Source organism: Colletotrichum siamense (assembly GCF_013390195.1).
Source record: "Colletotrichum siamense strain Cg363 chromosome Unknown KSG_Cg363_contig20, whole genome shotgun sequence".
NCBI classification, from domain to species: domain Eukaryota; kingdom Fungi; phylum Ascomycota; class Sordariomycetes; order Glomerellales; family Glomerellaceae; genus Colletotrichum; species Colletotrichum siamense.
In genome coordinates, this window is record NW_023501033.1 from 98,513 (window position 1) to 112,217 (window position 13,705).

The 13,705-nt window shown below is 53.8% G+C and overlaps 5 protein-coding genes across 5 annotated transcripts; 4 read left to right on the plus strand and 1 right to left on the minus strand.

Annotated features, from left to right (window-relative positions):
- Window positions 1–1,136: 1,136 nt before the first annotated feature.
- CGCS363_v015149 (uncharacterized protein) lies at window positions 1,137–2,427 on the plus strand (the record flags this gene model as incomplete). The annotated part of the gene is made up of 2 exons (XM_036646998.1): window positions 1,137–1,287; window positions 1,370–2,427. 2 exons carry the CDS (start codon window positions 1,137–1,139, stop codon window positions 2,425–2,427), a joined length of 1,209 nt encoding a protein of 402 aa, XP_036487764.1.
- Window positions 2,428–4,277: 1,850 nt separating this feature from the next.
- CGCS363_v015150 (uncharacterized protein) lies at window positions 4,278–5,018 on the minus strand (the record flags this gene model as incomplete). Its single annotated transcript, XM_036646999.1, has 1 exon — window positions 4,278–5,018. One exon carries the CDS (start codon window positions 5,016–5,018, stop codon window positions 4,278–4,280), a length of 741 nt encoding a protein of 246 aa, XP_036487788.1.
- A 1,624-nt stretch (window positions 5,019–6,642) lies between these two features.
- CGCS363_v015151 (uncharacterized protein) lies at window positions 6,643–7,093 on the plus strand (the record flags this gene model as incomplete). The annotated part of the gene is made up of 3 exons (XM_036647000.1): window positions 6,643–6,695; window positions 6,776–6,893; window positions 6,947–7,093. 3 exons carry the CDS (start codon window positions 6,643–6,645, stop codon window positions 7,091–7,093), a joined length of 318 nt encoding a protein of 105 aa, XP_036487779.1.
- Window positions 7,094–8,302: 1,209 nt separating this feature from the next.
- Window positions 8,303–9,100, plus strand: CGCS363_v015152 (uncharacterized protein; the record flags this gene model as incomplete). Its single annotated transcript, XM_036647001.1, has 2 exons — window positions 8,303–8,489; window positions 8,559–9,100. 2 exons carry the CDS (start codon window positions 8,303–8,305, stop codon window positions 9,098–9,100), a joined length of 729 nt encoding a protein of 242 aa, XP_036487777.1.
- Window positions 9,101–10,842: 1,742 nt separating this feature from the next.
- On the plus strand, window positions 10,843–11,872 carry CGCS363_v015153 (uncharacterized protein; the record flags this gene model as incomplete). Its single annotated transcript, XM_036647002.1, has 3 exons — window positions 10,843–11,331; window positions 11,420–11,519; window positions 11,595–11,872. The coding sequence occupies 3 exons, from the start codon at window positions 10,843–10,845 to the stop codon at window positions 11,870–11,872; spliced, it is 867 nt and encodes a 288-aa protein (XP_036487778.1).
- Window positions 11,873–13,705: the final 1,833 nt, after the last annotated feature.

The following is a 13,705-nucleotide window of genomic DNA, read 5'->3' on the forward strand; positions in this document are numbered from 1 at the left end:
CGCCTCGAGGACGGTTACCGTACGTACGGAATCAGGTTACCATGGTACGTATCGATAGATATCCGGATGAGGCATCCGAATCCAAGACGAGGCAGCATGGGGAGGCTTGCGCGCTAAGAACATGGCGTCAGTTGACAAATGACGGCTGTCCGGGTCGACCGAGGGCGATAGCAGGCCGGTCGTATCCCAGTAAATCGCTAGGCTAATTTATATATATGCTAATCTCAATCTCAATCTCCCAGCCGTCAAGCAGTGTCCATTCCATTATAGGTCGTCAGACGATGGTTGATACATATGGTAACCGTCTCTTGATCCAGCATCGTACCGAATGCTTATGCCACAGTCTAACGAGGGGTGGGAGACGCGACTTTCTTGCAGCAGGCCGGTAGACCAGCAGACAGTGTACAGATGACCGCGAGGCCCCGAGCAGTGGCCGCTGACCTGGGAGCTCAAACGCGCGGTTGTCCAGCTTGCCTGCGGACTGTCCGAAGCCGGTTGTTTGCAGACTCAAGACTTCTGACGAACAATCTTCCGCCGCGGGCACCGGAACCGAAGGAGACAGGGAACAAAAAAACACCTTGATCGGCAAAGTAGACTTCACTTCCCCCACCTTGACCCCTTGTCTTTCTAGTGTCCCTTGCCGACTGCCTCACCTGCGGCTACCTCGGCCCCACTCCGTTCAGATCACGACTAGGGTTAGAACGTAATTCTGGTGCCCAGACAATGCCATGCCATCGCCCAAATGGCGTTTAATTCACCCCAACATCGATCGCGACGCGCGTGAAGGCCCCAAATGTCTTCCTTTTCCCCTGTTTACCTCTTCCTCCCCCTTCTTCTTTTTTTTTTTTTTTTTTTTTTTTTTTTTTTCTTCCCTCCCTTTTGTCTTTGACCGGGTTTGGTGGATATGCACCCTTGCTAAGGTTCGAATGGCACTACCGGTTAGTTATAGCCCCGCAATTGAATGTAAGATGGAACCCAATCCGCGACGGTTCCCGGTCATCGTGTAACTGGGCCAGTACGGCAGAGATGGTCTCTCGCTGGTCATATATTCGACCTTACACAGAGCAAAGTGAAGTCTTCTGCGTGAGGTAGCTGTGTAGGAAAGAGCGACAGCATCGTGGCACCATACGTCGACAATGGCTTTCAACGTACTAGTTGCGTCTTTGACGTTAATGGGGAGTAGTCTTTCGTTCCTAACGACGTTTGGCGCATTGATCTCCATCGGTCTCCACCGCACCCGGCGCCGGTCTTTGCGCCACATCCTCATTCTTAACCTCATGGTGGCTGGTAAAGTGGTTCCCGTCAAGATTGTTCCGAGAGGACGAGAGGGCTAACGGCTTCCGAATGAAAAAAGAATTCATTAACTCAGCCAACAACACCATCTCGGGGATTATATACATCAGGGACAAAGGGTTACAACGTGGAACAGCCTGTGTCCTGAACAGCGTGATTGGTCAACTGTCAGTGCAAGCGTCCGATTTTTCCATCCTCGCCATCGCCATTGCCACACTTCTGGTAGTAAAACAAAAAACGTCCATGGCGGAGGGGACGTTCCTCGAGAGGGTCTCCATCTGCTTCTGCGTGTGGATCGTCCCTATTGCTACCAGCGTCGCGGCGGCTGGCATCGGCGTCGTGGGGCCCGTCAGCGGGAACTGGTGCTGGATAACGTGGGACCGGCCAGATCTCCGATTTGCCCTCACCTACGTTTGGCGTCTGTGGATCATGTTCGCCACCGTTTCCATCTACGCTTACGTCTGGTGGTACCTCGGCCAACGCCTTCGCCCCGCTGCAATGGCGCCAGCTTCCTTGGGCTGGACCGGAAGCTCGACGAGCACTGCCGCTCCGTTGACAGCACGCCACACGACGGTGAGTCGATTGGACGTGGGTTGGCCACGGCCGCAAGTCGCGTCTATGGGTGGACGACACCCTCCACGGACCGCAGAGCCGCTGGGATACGACCTTCCCCCCCTGGCGACGGACGCCACAGCGTTTCCTGTTACGAGGTGTTTGACATCAGACAGCAGTACCAGAAGCATGCTATCGCCGTGTAATCCTCAACCATGGGGAGATGATTACCTGGCGGACTCCCGACCGAGCTCTAGCCGAGACGTCGGCGCGAGTGGTAAGGTAATGCTGCCGAACCTCACCGCTGCAGCGACGGCTCATCATTCGATTGACGAGCAGACCCGGAGATTGGAGCGGCGTATCAAGCGCATGATGCTCCTCAACTCGTATCCCATCTTGTATATCCTGCTCTGGATCCCCGCCCTTGTGAACAGAGTGATAGAAGCGTCTGGGGTCGAATCGCATGGCTTGCTGCTGGCGGCTCTGCAGAGCTCGAGCCAGTTCATCGGCTTCGCTAATGCGGTGACGTACTGCCTCCATGAAAGCTTGGGGCGAAGATCGAAGGAGAATACTGTTCGCTAGCCACTTAGGACATCATGAGCCTGCAGCTGGGGTTCATGCATTCACAGGGCTGGATAGCTTACAACCCGGTCCTTTTCGTTAGATTGCAGTAGGACGCCTTTGGAAACGTCCCTTGTTACGCCTGACAACCATTACGCTTGACAACCATTAAGCTTTTATACTCTGCGCTGCTTGGCGCACGGAATAGTCAGTGTCTAAACTAGTTAATAATATATGTTGAGGTTGTTAGTTGATTAATAGACTGTCCTAGGCGGGAAACTGATTAGGTTCTTAGCCTCTGTAGCTGAAGCTTGACTCCTGTGCTAATGATCATGATAGGACCTGCTGAGCACGGCGGACGCGTTATGACGCGTATTGAAACAGGTCGTTGGTACGGAGTAGTAGGCGTACCCGTCTCGCGCCACAGCAGCGACCCCGGCATTCCCAGCTTAGCCATTCCGTTCCGTCGAGGTTCCCCATTCGTGTAGGGGTGGTCAGAGAGGAAAGAGATGGGCGGCTCATGGGGTTTCTGGCCGACGGTTGTACACCTGTGGCTGGATGTACCCCAACGCCCAGCAAGTATACCCCGCCCTATATAGATATCCCCCTGTCAATCGGACAACCCGAGACGTTGGATCAAAGTGTTTCTATGTTCCACAGCGTCCCGTACTCCTTTCGGCTTTTCTACATATTCTTTTCCCTTCTTCCTTGCCCCTCCCCCCCCCCCGTTTTTTGTTTTAGAAAAAAAAAAAAAAAAAAAGGAGGGAATTTCTCGGGTCTCTGTGTTAAAGCCCCTATGAGTACGAGCAGCAGCAGCAGCGGGAGGTGCCTAATGACTCGGTCGAGACGGTGTGACGGCCCTACGTCCTACATGCCGAGCTCAGTCATTAAGCATTTACTCACCAACATTTTACTACATACTCTATTAGAGAGCCCCTGTGATGATCACTCCAAGCATCATCACTATATTATGCATGTGGACTGCAGCCCTTGCTGACAGCGTCAGATCTCGTCAACGACAGGGACCTGAGTATTCAGGTCGGTTGCTGAATAACGTACAGAGGGGAAGGGGTTTGGTCTGATCATGGACGGTTTGATCTCGGAATCGCAAGGCACTCGGTTGAGTAGAAAGAAAAGAAACAGAAGGAACAGAAGCTGGCGTTGATATCGCTGTTGCAAGTGGAGCCCTATGGCTACCGGTAGCCCACTAGAGGCTAGCAAAGCCCCACAAAACAACGGTGTGTGCGTGAAACACCACCCTCCTCCCCTGCTGCACGAACGCTCCACGCTCGTTCCGTCCACAACATCGTTATACTGTGAATAGATTTTCTCCTGCTTTCTTCCTGTTTCTCCTTTTTCCAAGAGAGCTCTTTGGCTTCTGCGTCTGTTCGACGGCCAGATATCTATCTCTGCTTAGCTTCGATGTAACAGGGCTTCTACGCCCCGTACGGGCCCCCGCAATGGTTAGAAGAGTTTTGCCTGTTCGGGCCGCGCAAGCTTTAGAAACGAATTTTTCTTCTGTAGATGTTAAGAACGAATCTTATTCTCTATATATATTTAACTATAAATCTTATGTTTGTATCTTTGGAAAGATCCTAAGTATTACTAACTACCTCGATTCGGCCGACTAAAAACACTTATAGGACGCCCGCCGCCCTCATCACCCGCGCCCGCCGACCAAATACCATTTGCATACGCTGGTGGTAGGGTGTCCAAACCACTTTGGGCTCGGACGAAACCACGACTCTCCGCGCAACGGCCGTTCCGTCCATCTCAGCACGCCCAGTCAACCCTATACTCCCTCCGCCGCCCACAATGCAGCCGAGACCGCCCATCAAAGACAACCACAGGCCTGGCTGGTCCCTTCTGCCTTAGTAGTGGAAGCCCTGGCCGTTGCAGTAAGGGATGGGGTAGACGGTGCTGTTGCAAAGTCGTATGACGCCTTTGACGAAATCGAGATTGCCGAAACTTTGGTCCGTGTAGGTGTCGGAAATGAACGGCGTACTGGTTGGGCGATGACTGCAGCCGGTGAGCAGACGCCCGGTAACACGGCGGACGAGCGGCTGCGACACGACGAGGCCATGCTGGCCTTCGGGGACGGTGAAGCTGAGGGTCTGGCTGTCGGAAGTCGTCCACCGCTGGGCGTAGTTGACTGAGAGAGACATGCTTAGGGCCACCTTTGCGAAAGCAACGTTGGCGGTTGAGCTAACACTGACTGAATTCCCAACGGAGTAGCCTTTGGCGACGGAGGCGGTGGCAGTGCCACCATGGGAGCTCAATATGGGCGAGATGGCGACATCCCAGTTGAGGAACTCCTCATCGGACTCAACCTGGACCTCCGTGCTCCTTCCGCAGTCGCGACGGGCGAGGCCGTCCCCGTCAGTGGACGGCACGGTCATCTGGACAGTTCTGGGCGCAACACGCGCCAGTAGAGCGTCGTACTCTGCCGTCTTGAGAATTCTGTGGGAACCATCCTCATTTACAGCAACGACGTCATCGAAACGCAGAGGGTAAGGGGCTGGCTGGGAGACGGCAACAGCGGCAACAGCGGCAGCAGTACTGAGTAGGCCAAGTGTGGTGATGAAGAACGACCGTCTCATCTTGGATGACATGTCGACAGCGAACGCCTAGTGTATTGATGGATGGACGATAGAGAGTGATGGGGGGTAAGAAGATGTCAGCTAGTCGTGGACTAGATGAGGGAAACGAGCGTACAGCGCAGGGCGCAGAGTGGTGAGGAGGCGAGATGTTCCCGAAAAGGGACTGGGCGGCTGCAGCCGTTCATATATACCTTCGGACGTTGTGCTGCTGGCATCACTTACTCCGTCGATGCTTAAGGTAAAGGTAAGGTAGTGTAATGAGACCTGTTTAGTACCAGTATGGACTGGCTGTTTTGGCAAGGTACTGCGTACATAGACGATCTCATGCCGGGGCACAGACGGCACCCAGGTCCAGAATGGCGGCGGCGGCGGGGCGGGGCGACATGACGAGGCTCGCGAGCCAGAGGGGGCTCACTAGGGTTCGTACGGCCCGACGACGGATTACCTTGAACCCGGCGAACGAACCCTTTCGAGCGAAGAAAGCCTTCTGACAGGGAAGGTCTAAGATGGGTTTACTTTCCCTTCCCCTCTTTCCCTTTTCCCCTTTCCCTTCTTCTTTTCTTTTCCTTTCCGTTCTTATCATATTGTCTGCTTCGGCAGGGGCATGAGGGGGGGAAAAAAAAAACCAAAAAAAAACAACCAAAAACAAAAAAAACCAAAAGTGAAAAAATGGAATGGGCGGACGAGGCCTGACACGCGGACGGTTGGAAAGGACAGGCGCGACGCGCATGACGGCCGTCGCGGGCTGCCGAACGTAATCTGGATGACTTTCGGGGCTGCCGAGGCCCCGCAAAGGACCTGCCCGGCGGCTGCAAGAATCACGGTTGAGATTCTAGAGGACGGGGTTTCTACAAAAGAATGTGTAGAAATTCTGCTCGGTGACAGGGGCACTCCGCCCGAACACTAGTATAGTGACTTGTCCTAACGAGTGCCGTGGACCGGCTGTGGGGCTCGGAGCCACGCTGCCCATGACCTGCAAGGCTATGGCTTCTCGGCAGCGCATCTTGAGCCTAGACAGCGGGCGAGACGGCGATACGTAGGCTTGTGATCGAATGGGTATGCGCGCCTCAGGTGTCGAGGACCGAAAAAGACGGGAAGCCATCCGTCGCTCAACGTCGCCCCACAACGACGATCCGGGTTTGATAACGGATGGAAGTGAGAAGTCCGCGACACGAAAGGCGGACATAGCAGGACGCGAATGAGCTTCGCTGTGTCCGGCGGCAACTCCGGCCATCTAGTAAAGAAACGACGTTTGCCCAGCGGCCCATAGCTGGTACGTCTAGTGGATGCAGTAGGCAAACACCACGAGCTAGCTGAAGCCGGATGGGTCATGGATGCACATCGCTCGGTGATTTAACACGCCACCGTGCTAGCTGCCGGAAGAACCATACCTTACTACCGGGCTATGGATATAAGACTGGATGGGTCACCTCACACTGTCATGTTCGAGGCTCCCGCTTGCCCTCGTCGCTACTCATACTTGTCACAGGTGCCTCTTTACTTCTTCACTGCTGCTATACGTAGCCTATCCGCTGGGCAGAACGTTCTTTATCGTCCTACACGAACGGTCAGGTTCCTCTTATTGCTTCCCACGGTGCAACGGTAGTAGCGGAGCATCGAACCTTTCTGTGCAACGATGCAGCTATGTTTCTTGCAGGCCGCCGTCGGCTTAGCCCTCCTATCTATCGCGTAAGTCCCAGGCATCTCTAGCCATTCAACCCAGACCGTCTCACCTAACATCCCCAATGTTCTGCCGACCTTCACGATAGCTGCGCGTGTCACAATGGCGGCGGTCCCAACCTACGTATCACCGCAAAGGCATGCGGGCTATACGCCTCAAAGCAGCACCAGTGGGGCAAGGGCGAGTTTGACGCCTCCTCTGGACAGGTATGAACATCTCTGGCGACCCAATTGGACAACGGCCCTGACGCATCGACCAGTGTGTGAAGTCTACCGACAGCGACCAGATCGCAGGGAAAGAGTGGGAGGCTGCCTGCCGTGAGGTTGCTGATACCGGCTTCGAGTGCGCCGACGGGCAAGGACTGTATTGCAAAGCACCTCCTAATGAAGTTCGTGGGCGTTGCTGAGCGACTACCTAGGGAGGGATGGCATCTGTCAGACCAATGGCGCTTTTCTTTCCTTCCTTCTTTTTTCTCTTTTTTCTTTCTTTTTTTTTTTTTTTTTTTTTTTTTTTTTTTTTTTTTTTTTTTTGGCTTCTCTCTCTGGCGTTTGGGGCGCTCGAGACATCCGTCTACTTGACGCAGGAGGCTGTAACTATCCCGTCAACTATTGAGTAACGCCAAGTCCATGAAATCTCTCCTAACACCCGCTGATAGACGTATGTAACTCGTTGAAAAAGGATTTTCGATCTTCCCGACCAATAGCCAGTTTGCTACTACTCCACATCCTTATATAGTAGCGTGATAGCGTTAGTAAGAGACCTAAACCTTAAATGTAACGTCGGGGGGGCCCCTACTTAGTAAGTGTGAGATACGATAAGTGACAAGGCTGCCGAGAATGGCGTGAACAAGTTCTAGAGCGGCGATAGAGATGGGATTAGGGATGCATGGCTGCGTCGTATTCCGGTCATCACCACCCTTGTCATCTGGGCCCGATGTTCTGTTCGTGGGAGCCGGCCTCTGGTACCCGATCACCGCCTGGTCGATCTTGTTAGAACCTTTGCCCAACCCCTAATGAGGAGAGTCCTCTCCCGGGTTCTTGCAGTCTTCCGGTTCTGGATCCGACTGAGGCCGTTCCGGCCATCCGGTCAAAATTATCAGGACTCGGGGCGACCGTTCATGCGCGTTACACCTCATGCTGATTCACTTCAGAGAGGAGATGGAACGCAGGAGCCGATGGCTAGGGTCCCCACCTGGTCCTTAAACTCGTATATACGGCGATTCCATGATGGAGATGATAGCTAGCAGTGTAATCAGCAGTTGACGGCAATGCCGAATGACCAAGGGTTCGTGAGCGTGGACGGGCACCCCGAAGACGGCTCAGCCGGGAACAGCAGGGAGGTGGCTGTGGTGGATTATGGTATATAATGTGTTAGCTCTATCGCTGATGCTAACTCTCATAGCTGGCTTCTTCACTACTACTCTACCTGCTCTGAGATTGCCTGTTGTAATATTTTGACTTGGACGAGCCGGCCCACACAGGTGAAAGTCAGATCTCTATCTCCCTCCATCGCCCTCCATCTCCCTCCATCTCCCTCCATCTCCCTCTCTCTCACGGAGAGAGCAACAAGCAAACAAACGAATAAAAGATAGACCGCTATCTGGCCAACAGAAAAGATGCAGTATTCCGTTTCTAACGTGTGGTCTGTTGCACTTTGGGGTGCGTTCGCCTTCCAGGCTGCTACAGCACAGAACGGGAAAGACCTCCTGCCGGGAGACAAGGACGTGTGGCAGGGTATGAGGGGCGTCGATACTTGGCGCCTCCCCTCCGATACGGTCAAGAGCGGAGGCAAAGACGGTTCAGGTGAGTAATAACCGCACACCTCAATCGCCAGATCAGAGCTAGCAGTTTATGAATTAACCAATGCTCCAGTGACCCTCAAGGGCTCCAAAGATCGCGTCCGATGCGGCGTCGTCCCTTATGACAAGGACGGCAACGTGTGGATGATTCCGGCGAATGGCAACTTCGACCAGGTCGGCTACATCCTGCCACGGGGAGGCTACGACTCACGCCACGACACCACGCTCGCTGATTGTGTGTTGCGGGAGGCGAAGGAGGAGGGCGGCCTCATTATTGACGTCAAGTCTCTAATCCCTCTTGGGCGCAGCAATCATGGGTCGGTGTACTGGTATAAAGGCAGCGTGACGAAGCATGTTAAGCCGACGGAGCCTCGGCCCCAGCCCCCGAAGGCGTTCAAGCTCAACGACGCGCGCAAGGAGATGCAGAAGCCGGCCGGTAACCCGAAGAAGAAGGCGGACATGCGGATGGCTCTCCACACCTCCGTCTCAGCGGACGACTCCAAGAATTATCGATCGACATTCAAGCCACTGGAGCGAGGTGGCCCGAGCAGACCGGCTGGCCCAAGCAGACCGGCTGGTGGCCAAGGCAGCCGCCAAACGAAGCCTACCCGGTGAAACCCAGGGTGAATCAATCAAAGGGCGCTCGCTCTTCAAAGGTGGTGATCGTAAAGGGGCGTCTAAAAGCATTGTTGGAATCGTTGAGCCGACTCAGGAGGAATCAAGTGCGCGGCCTCAGTTTGAAAGTCAGACGTGTGTTTCCTTGTGGCGCGAGAAAATGTGGCTGGTCATGGGGGAATGGAACCCGACGTAGAGCATCGTTTTCTTTTGTACGGCATCTGCGTGGCTCGCAATCGTTTTCGGGGTTTGGGGAGGAATAGGGTAAGGTAATATATTATTGGGTAACAAAAAGAGTCACCAGGTAGCAAAATAAGCGGCATGTTGGCCACTATGACCGGCGTAGTGACAGCTTTTCTTGGATGCCCTCCCTTCGTCTCTGTCGCTCATCTCTCGCCTGCCGCCCATCCTCTGTCTCTCTTGTCTCCTGATTTTGTTCCAGCTCTCAAGCCATCCACGACCTCTGAGAGGTGTTCATATAAAGCCTGAGGTATGCTGCGAAGCCGAATGATATCTCCTAGCCAAATGCATCAATCACTTGTTTTGCATCATTCATCATGGTCACAACACGGGTCGGGGAACGAGATCGTGAGGCGGCCTCGGCGCTCATACCATGTTAAGGCGTGTTTTCGTGGCGGTTCATTGTGCGGGTATGGCCCATTTGTACTGGTTCAGCACTCGGAGCTGTGTGGCGAGTCGACTGCATCACTTGTGCTACGATACGAATGAAGTCGCAGTCTTAGCAGCTATCGTGACCTCTGAGACATGTGGGGTTAGTTATTATGGTTCAACCCCGGTGTCTGTGGAGAAGCTAGAGCCCAGCCCCTTCCGGCCGGCGCGGAAACAACTGCTGGGGAAACGGCGGTGTCGAGTCTCCGATCGAGGCCCCGGCCACGGGGTTCCCGAAGGCACCGGATGAGATTGCACTGGGCCCGCCCAACTTTACCCCACCCCAAACCCACCTCCGCATCTAATTAGATTTTTGTTCCTTCCATCTGTTGCCTCTGCCGTGCGGGACCCTTTAGATCCTTCTGCACTGCATTTAGCGTATAGCAGCAGGTCTCCAGCTTCAACGAAGGCAAGACTGTTGCGATGCTGGTACTGGTTAACGTCCGAGCTTGTCAACTCGTAATAATTGGCTCACCTTTGGCCTAGTCGAATATAAGTACGCGCTTGCGCCCTGACTTCGGGGTTCCCGACACGAAGGGTCCCAGCAAGCCGTTGACAACAGACTCATCGCCCTTGACTCCGATGTCCTTCCCCGAGATTTCGGTGTTGCCGTCTAGGAGTCCTCCACCTGGCCCGGAGGGACATGGCAAATTCCTTGCAGCGCAAAGCAGGCCAGGCTTGCGGCCCGTTGCAGATTTCACTCTCTTTCCATCCGTCTGAACCACCCGAAACCACCTTGCACAGCTCGGAGAAGCCCTCGCAGGGGGTCCTTCTGGGTATTCGGTTAAGGCAGGATGTTGTCAGTTATATCGCCTGTTGGGGGACATGTTAGGAGGCCATCTTATTATTAGGATCTCGCCCATGGGGCCTCGTCCGGCTATAAGTATCATGCCATCGGCGCCTTCTGCAGTCAACGTTCACCAGCCTCACGGCGTATTGCTCCTCACACAGATTAACTGGTTACCTCTGACCACAATAGGTACTGGGAACCGGGGCGTCTGTCAACCCTAACCCTCTGACCACCTCATTCCTCCATTCCACCACCCCCGATCGAAGCTTCGATGCGGTCTACCATGTCCCACAGCTGGATGGCCAGCTTCTCGGGCCTGCTTGTGCTGTTCACTATAGTTACAAGCGTCCTGGCCCAGGACCTCGGCATTAAGCTCGACAGAAGCGCCTACGAGAACGCCCAGCGCGTTATCTACTCGTCTAAACTCACGTTCACAGCAGACACTGCCACCCTCTTCACGGACGACCAACTCTACGGGCTTGCCAGCCTGGCCCACACGCAAATGCAGTCCAAGTTCCGGGCCGACGGTATCGATCAGAAACTTCAGCCGAGCATGATGGCAGCTATGGCTCTCGGGAACGACGTCTACCTGTCCTCGAGCTTAAAGGGTGGCTGGTTTGTGTATAACAAGTTCGCCGATTCGCGTTCCAAACCGGAGGTCCGACTTGCTCTTGAGCGATGCCAGGCACAGCTACAAGCTTCTAAGAAAGTCCCCGTCAATAAGGAGCACCAGACCCGAGCGAGCTGTGCGGAAGTCTTCACAGTTCACCAGGTAAGTCCATCCTACTGCAGGTTAGCCACACCATGTTGAATGGTGGGTCTGCCGCTAGATGCTTACTATTACTAACACGCCGTTTCAGTATAACTTGGATGATGAGGTGTCGCAGGAGGCGCGGAGACGGCCCCCAGCCACGCGCATTGTGGCCTTTGGCAAAGCAGGCATAAGTGGCTCCCTAGGACGTGAGTATTACACCCGTCTCACATTCTGTGGTGGGCAGTGCAGTCGATATGGTGCTGATTTAGATTGTGACACAGCACAAAATGCCTGCGGTAGTGGTGAATCTGTCAATGATAAGGGTCTGCTCACTTGGGGATGCAAGCAGTTCATGGCGAACGAAGGCATTACCGTGGCGCGGAAGCCGGCGAGAAATGCTAACTTGGGCCTTCCGAGGCCATTCCCCACATTCACGAAGAAGCAGATCAGCATAATCCCCGCTACCCGTCCGCGCCCTGCCCAGGGCAGCAGGCCGACTAGAGTGGGGCAGCCATCGCGGCCGACCCGGGCTAGACAACCACCTACACGGCCACACTAGCAGTCCCGTACGGATGGACCTATCGACCTAGCATGATGTGGGACTAGAGGAGGCTAGAACGGGTTAATTGCACTACCACCTGTAGACGATATGAGGGGGGGCGAGCCGTGTGGACGTAGAGGTCGCAACATCGGCAGCGGTGGTGTATATCTGGGTTAGCAAGTCTTACGGCTCTTGGCCTGAACCAATAGCCTACAGTGAGACGGGATTGGGGTACATATATTAGATCTGTTAAGAATGGTGCGATAGCTGGTCTAGTATATTCAGATAGACTGAGACCTATAAAATGACTTGATTCGAGGACTGAGCATCAGATAATACGAGGAAAAATGAGCGAGCGGCGCAGGAATACCTATCCTCTCTTTCTGTGAGCTAGATGAGGGTGGGTGTGGTTGGGGTTAGGGTTGGAGTCTAAAAGAGACCTGAAGGCAGGAAAACGTGCGGCTGAGTTGGAGCTGGCTACCAGGAAACATTGAATCGACAACAACCCAATGGTTTGCAGAACAGAGACTACTGCAAATAGTCTGCAGACAAGCCACCACCTCGTGGACGATGCTGGCGCAGCTGGCGAGCAAAGCATGGTTAGCGAAAAGGACAACAGGCAGCTACCCCTGTCACTAGCAGGGCAGAAACAAGGTCCACATATAGCTTTCAGGATTATATAGGATACGTCAAGGAAAGGCGGAAACGCAGAACAAGAAGACAGGGGCATAGAGAGATTCGCAGAGTCAATCACAATGGGTCTGCGCACGATGGAGAATGAGATAGGGACGGGCGATAGGCACTCAGAACTTTGTCTAGCGACAAATGTAGGAAGGAGATCGACGCAGCCCTCATAATAAAGCAAAGACGTAAACCATCCAACAAACTATCTTGGAGAGGAGCCATAACCCTAGCGCGGCTACACACACTGGAAGAGCAAGGCTAACTTGGGGCTTACACTAGATTGGAGTAACTGCCTCATCGGAGTGTACCTGGTGGACCCGTAAGGTCCACCACATAACACGCATATCACGACTATCTCAGAGGAATTGGGGTAGCGATGGCCTGACCTGCGAGATTGTCTGCACGATAGAGAGCTTGCGTACTGATCCGCCTTGTGTTTTAGGATCTGCTAGTGTGTAGATGGCACTGTGGTGCTGGGCCCTCTGCTAAAATGGAAGAGGTCTCCGGAAGCCAGTTAAGCGTATACCTAACCTTCACTATAAACGCGACAACGATTGATTGGCGGATCTCTGCATCGGTTTGCTAGTGAAGCCTGCGTTGCAACTATGTACTTGCTACTTGCTGCGGTCTCGCGCTTGAGCTATCGTATCACTGTTGTTTTCTGGGTGATCTAAGTAAGCTGATATCTGAAGGGGCGGTTTCGTAGCCTCTGCAATACCTGGTTGCTGTCGCCTACTCCGTTGCGTTATATTCCTAACGATGGTGACAGACGTTGAATCCAGCTAGCGTGGAGTCTGTCATGTTGTGCGACGAGGTGGGTCCTGCTAATGCCACGTAGCACGTTACGGAGAAGTAGCGTAAGCGAAAAGAAACCTCTACCTCTAAAACTCCTTTAGCTGTTGTTGTCCCTGGAGCTGGCATTATCGTTGGTCCAAGGGATGACCCGACCTTGCCTTGTCTTAGATGCTCGCGTGAGGAACAAAGTCTTGTGAGGGGGTGTTTAGTACAACTGGATTGATGTAGGTCGTGAGGTACCCTGGGTGGTTGCATATCTATATGTATGTATATATATGTATATACACGTAAGCATGAGTCGCAATAGCCCGCTGGCAGGCTTAGGCGTGGTCCCGTGACGACAGGCAACACAATGGACAAGATGGGAAAAAG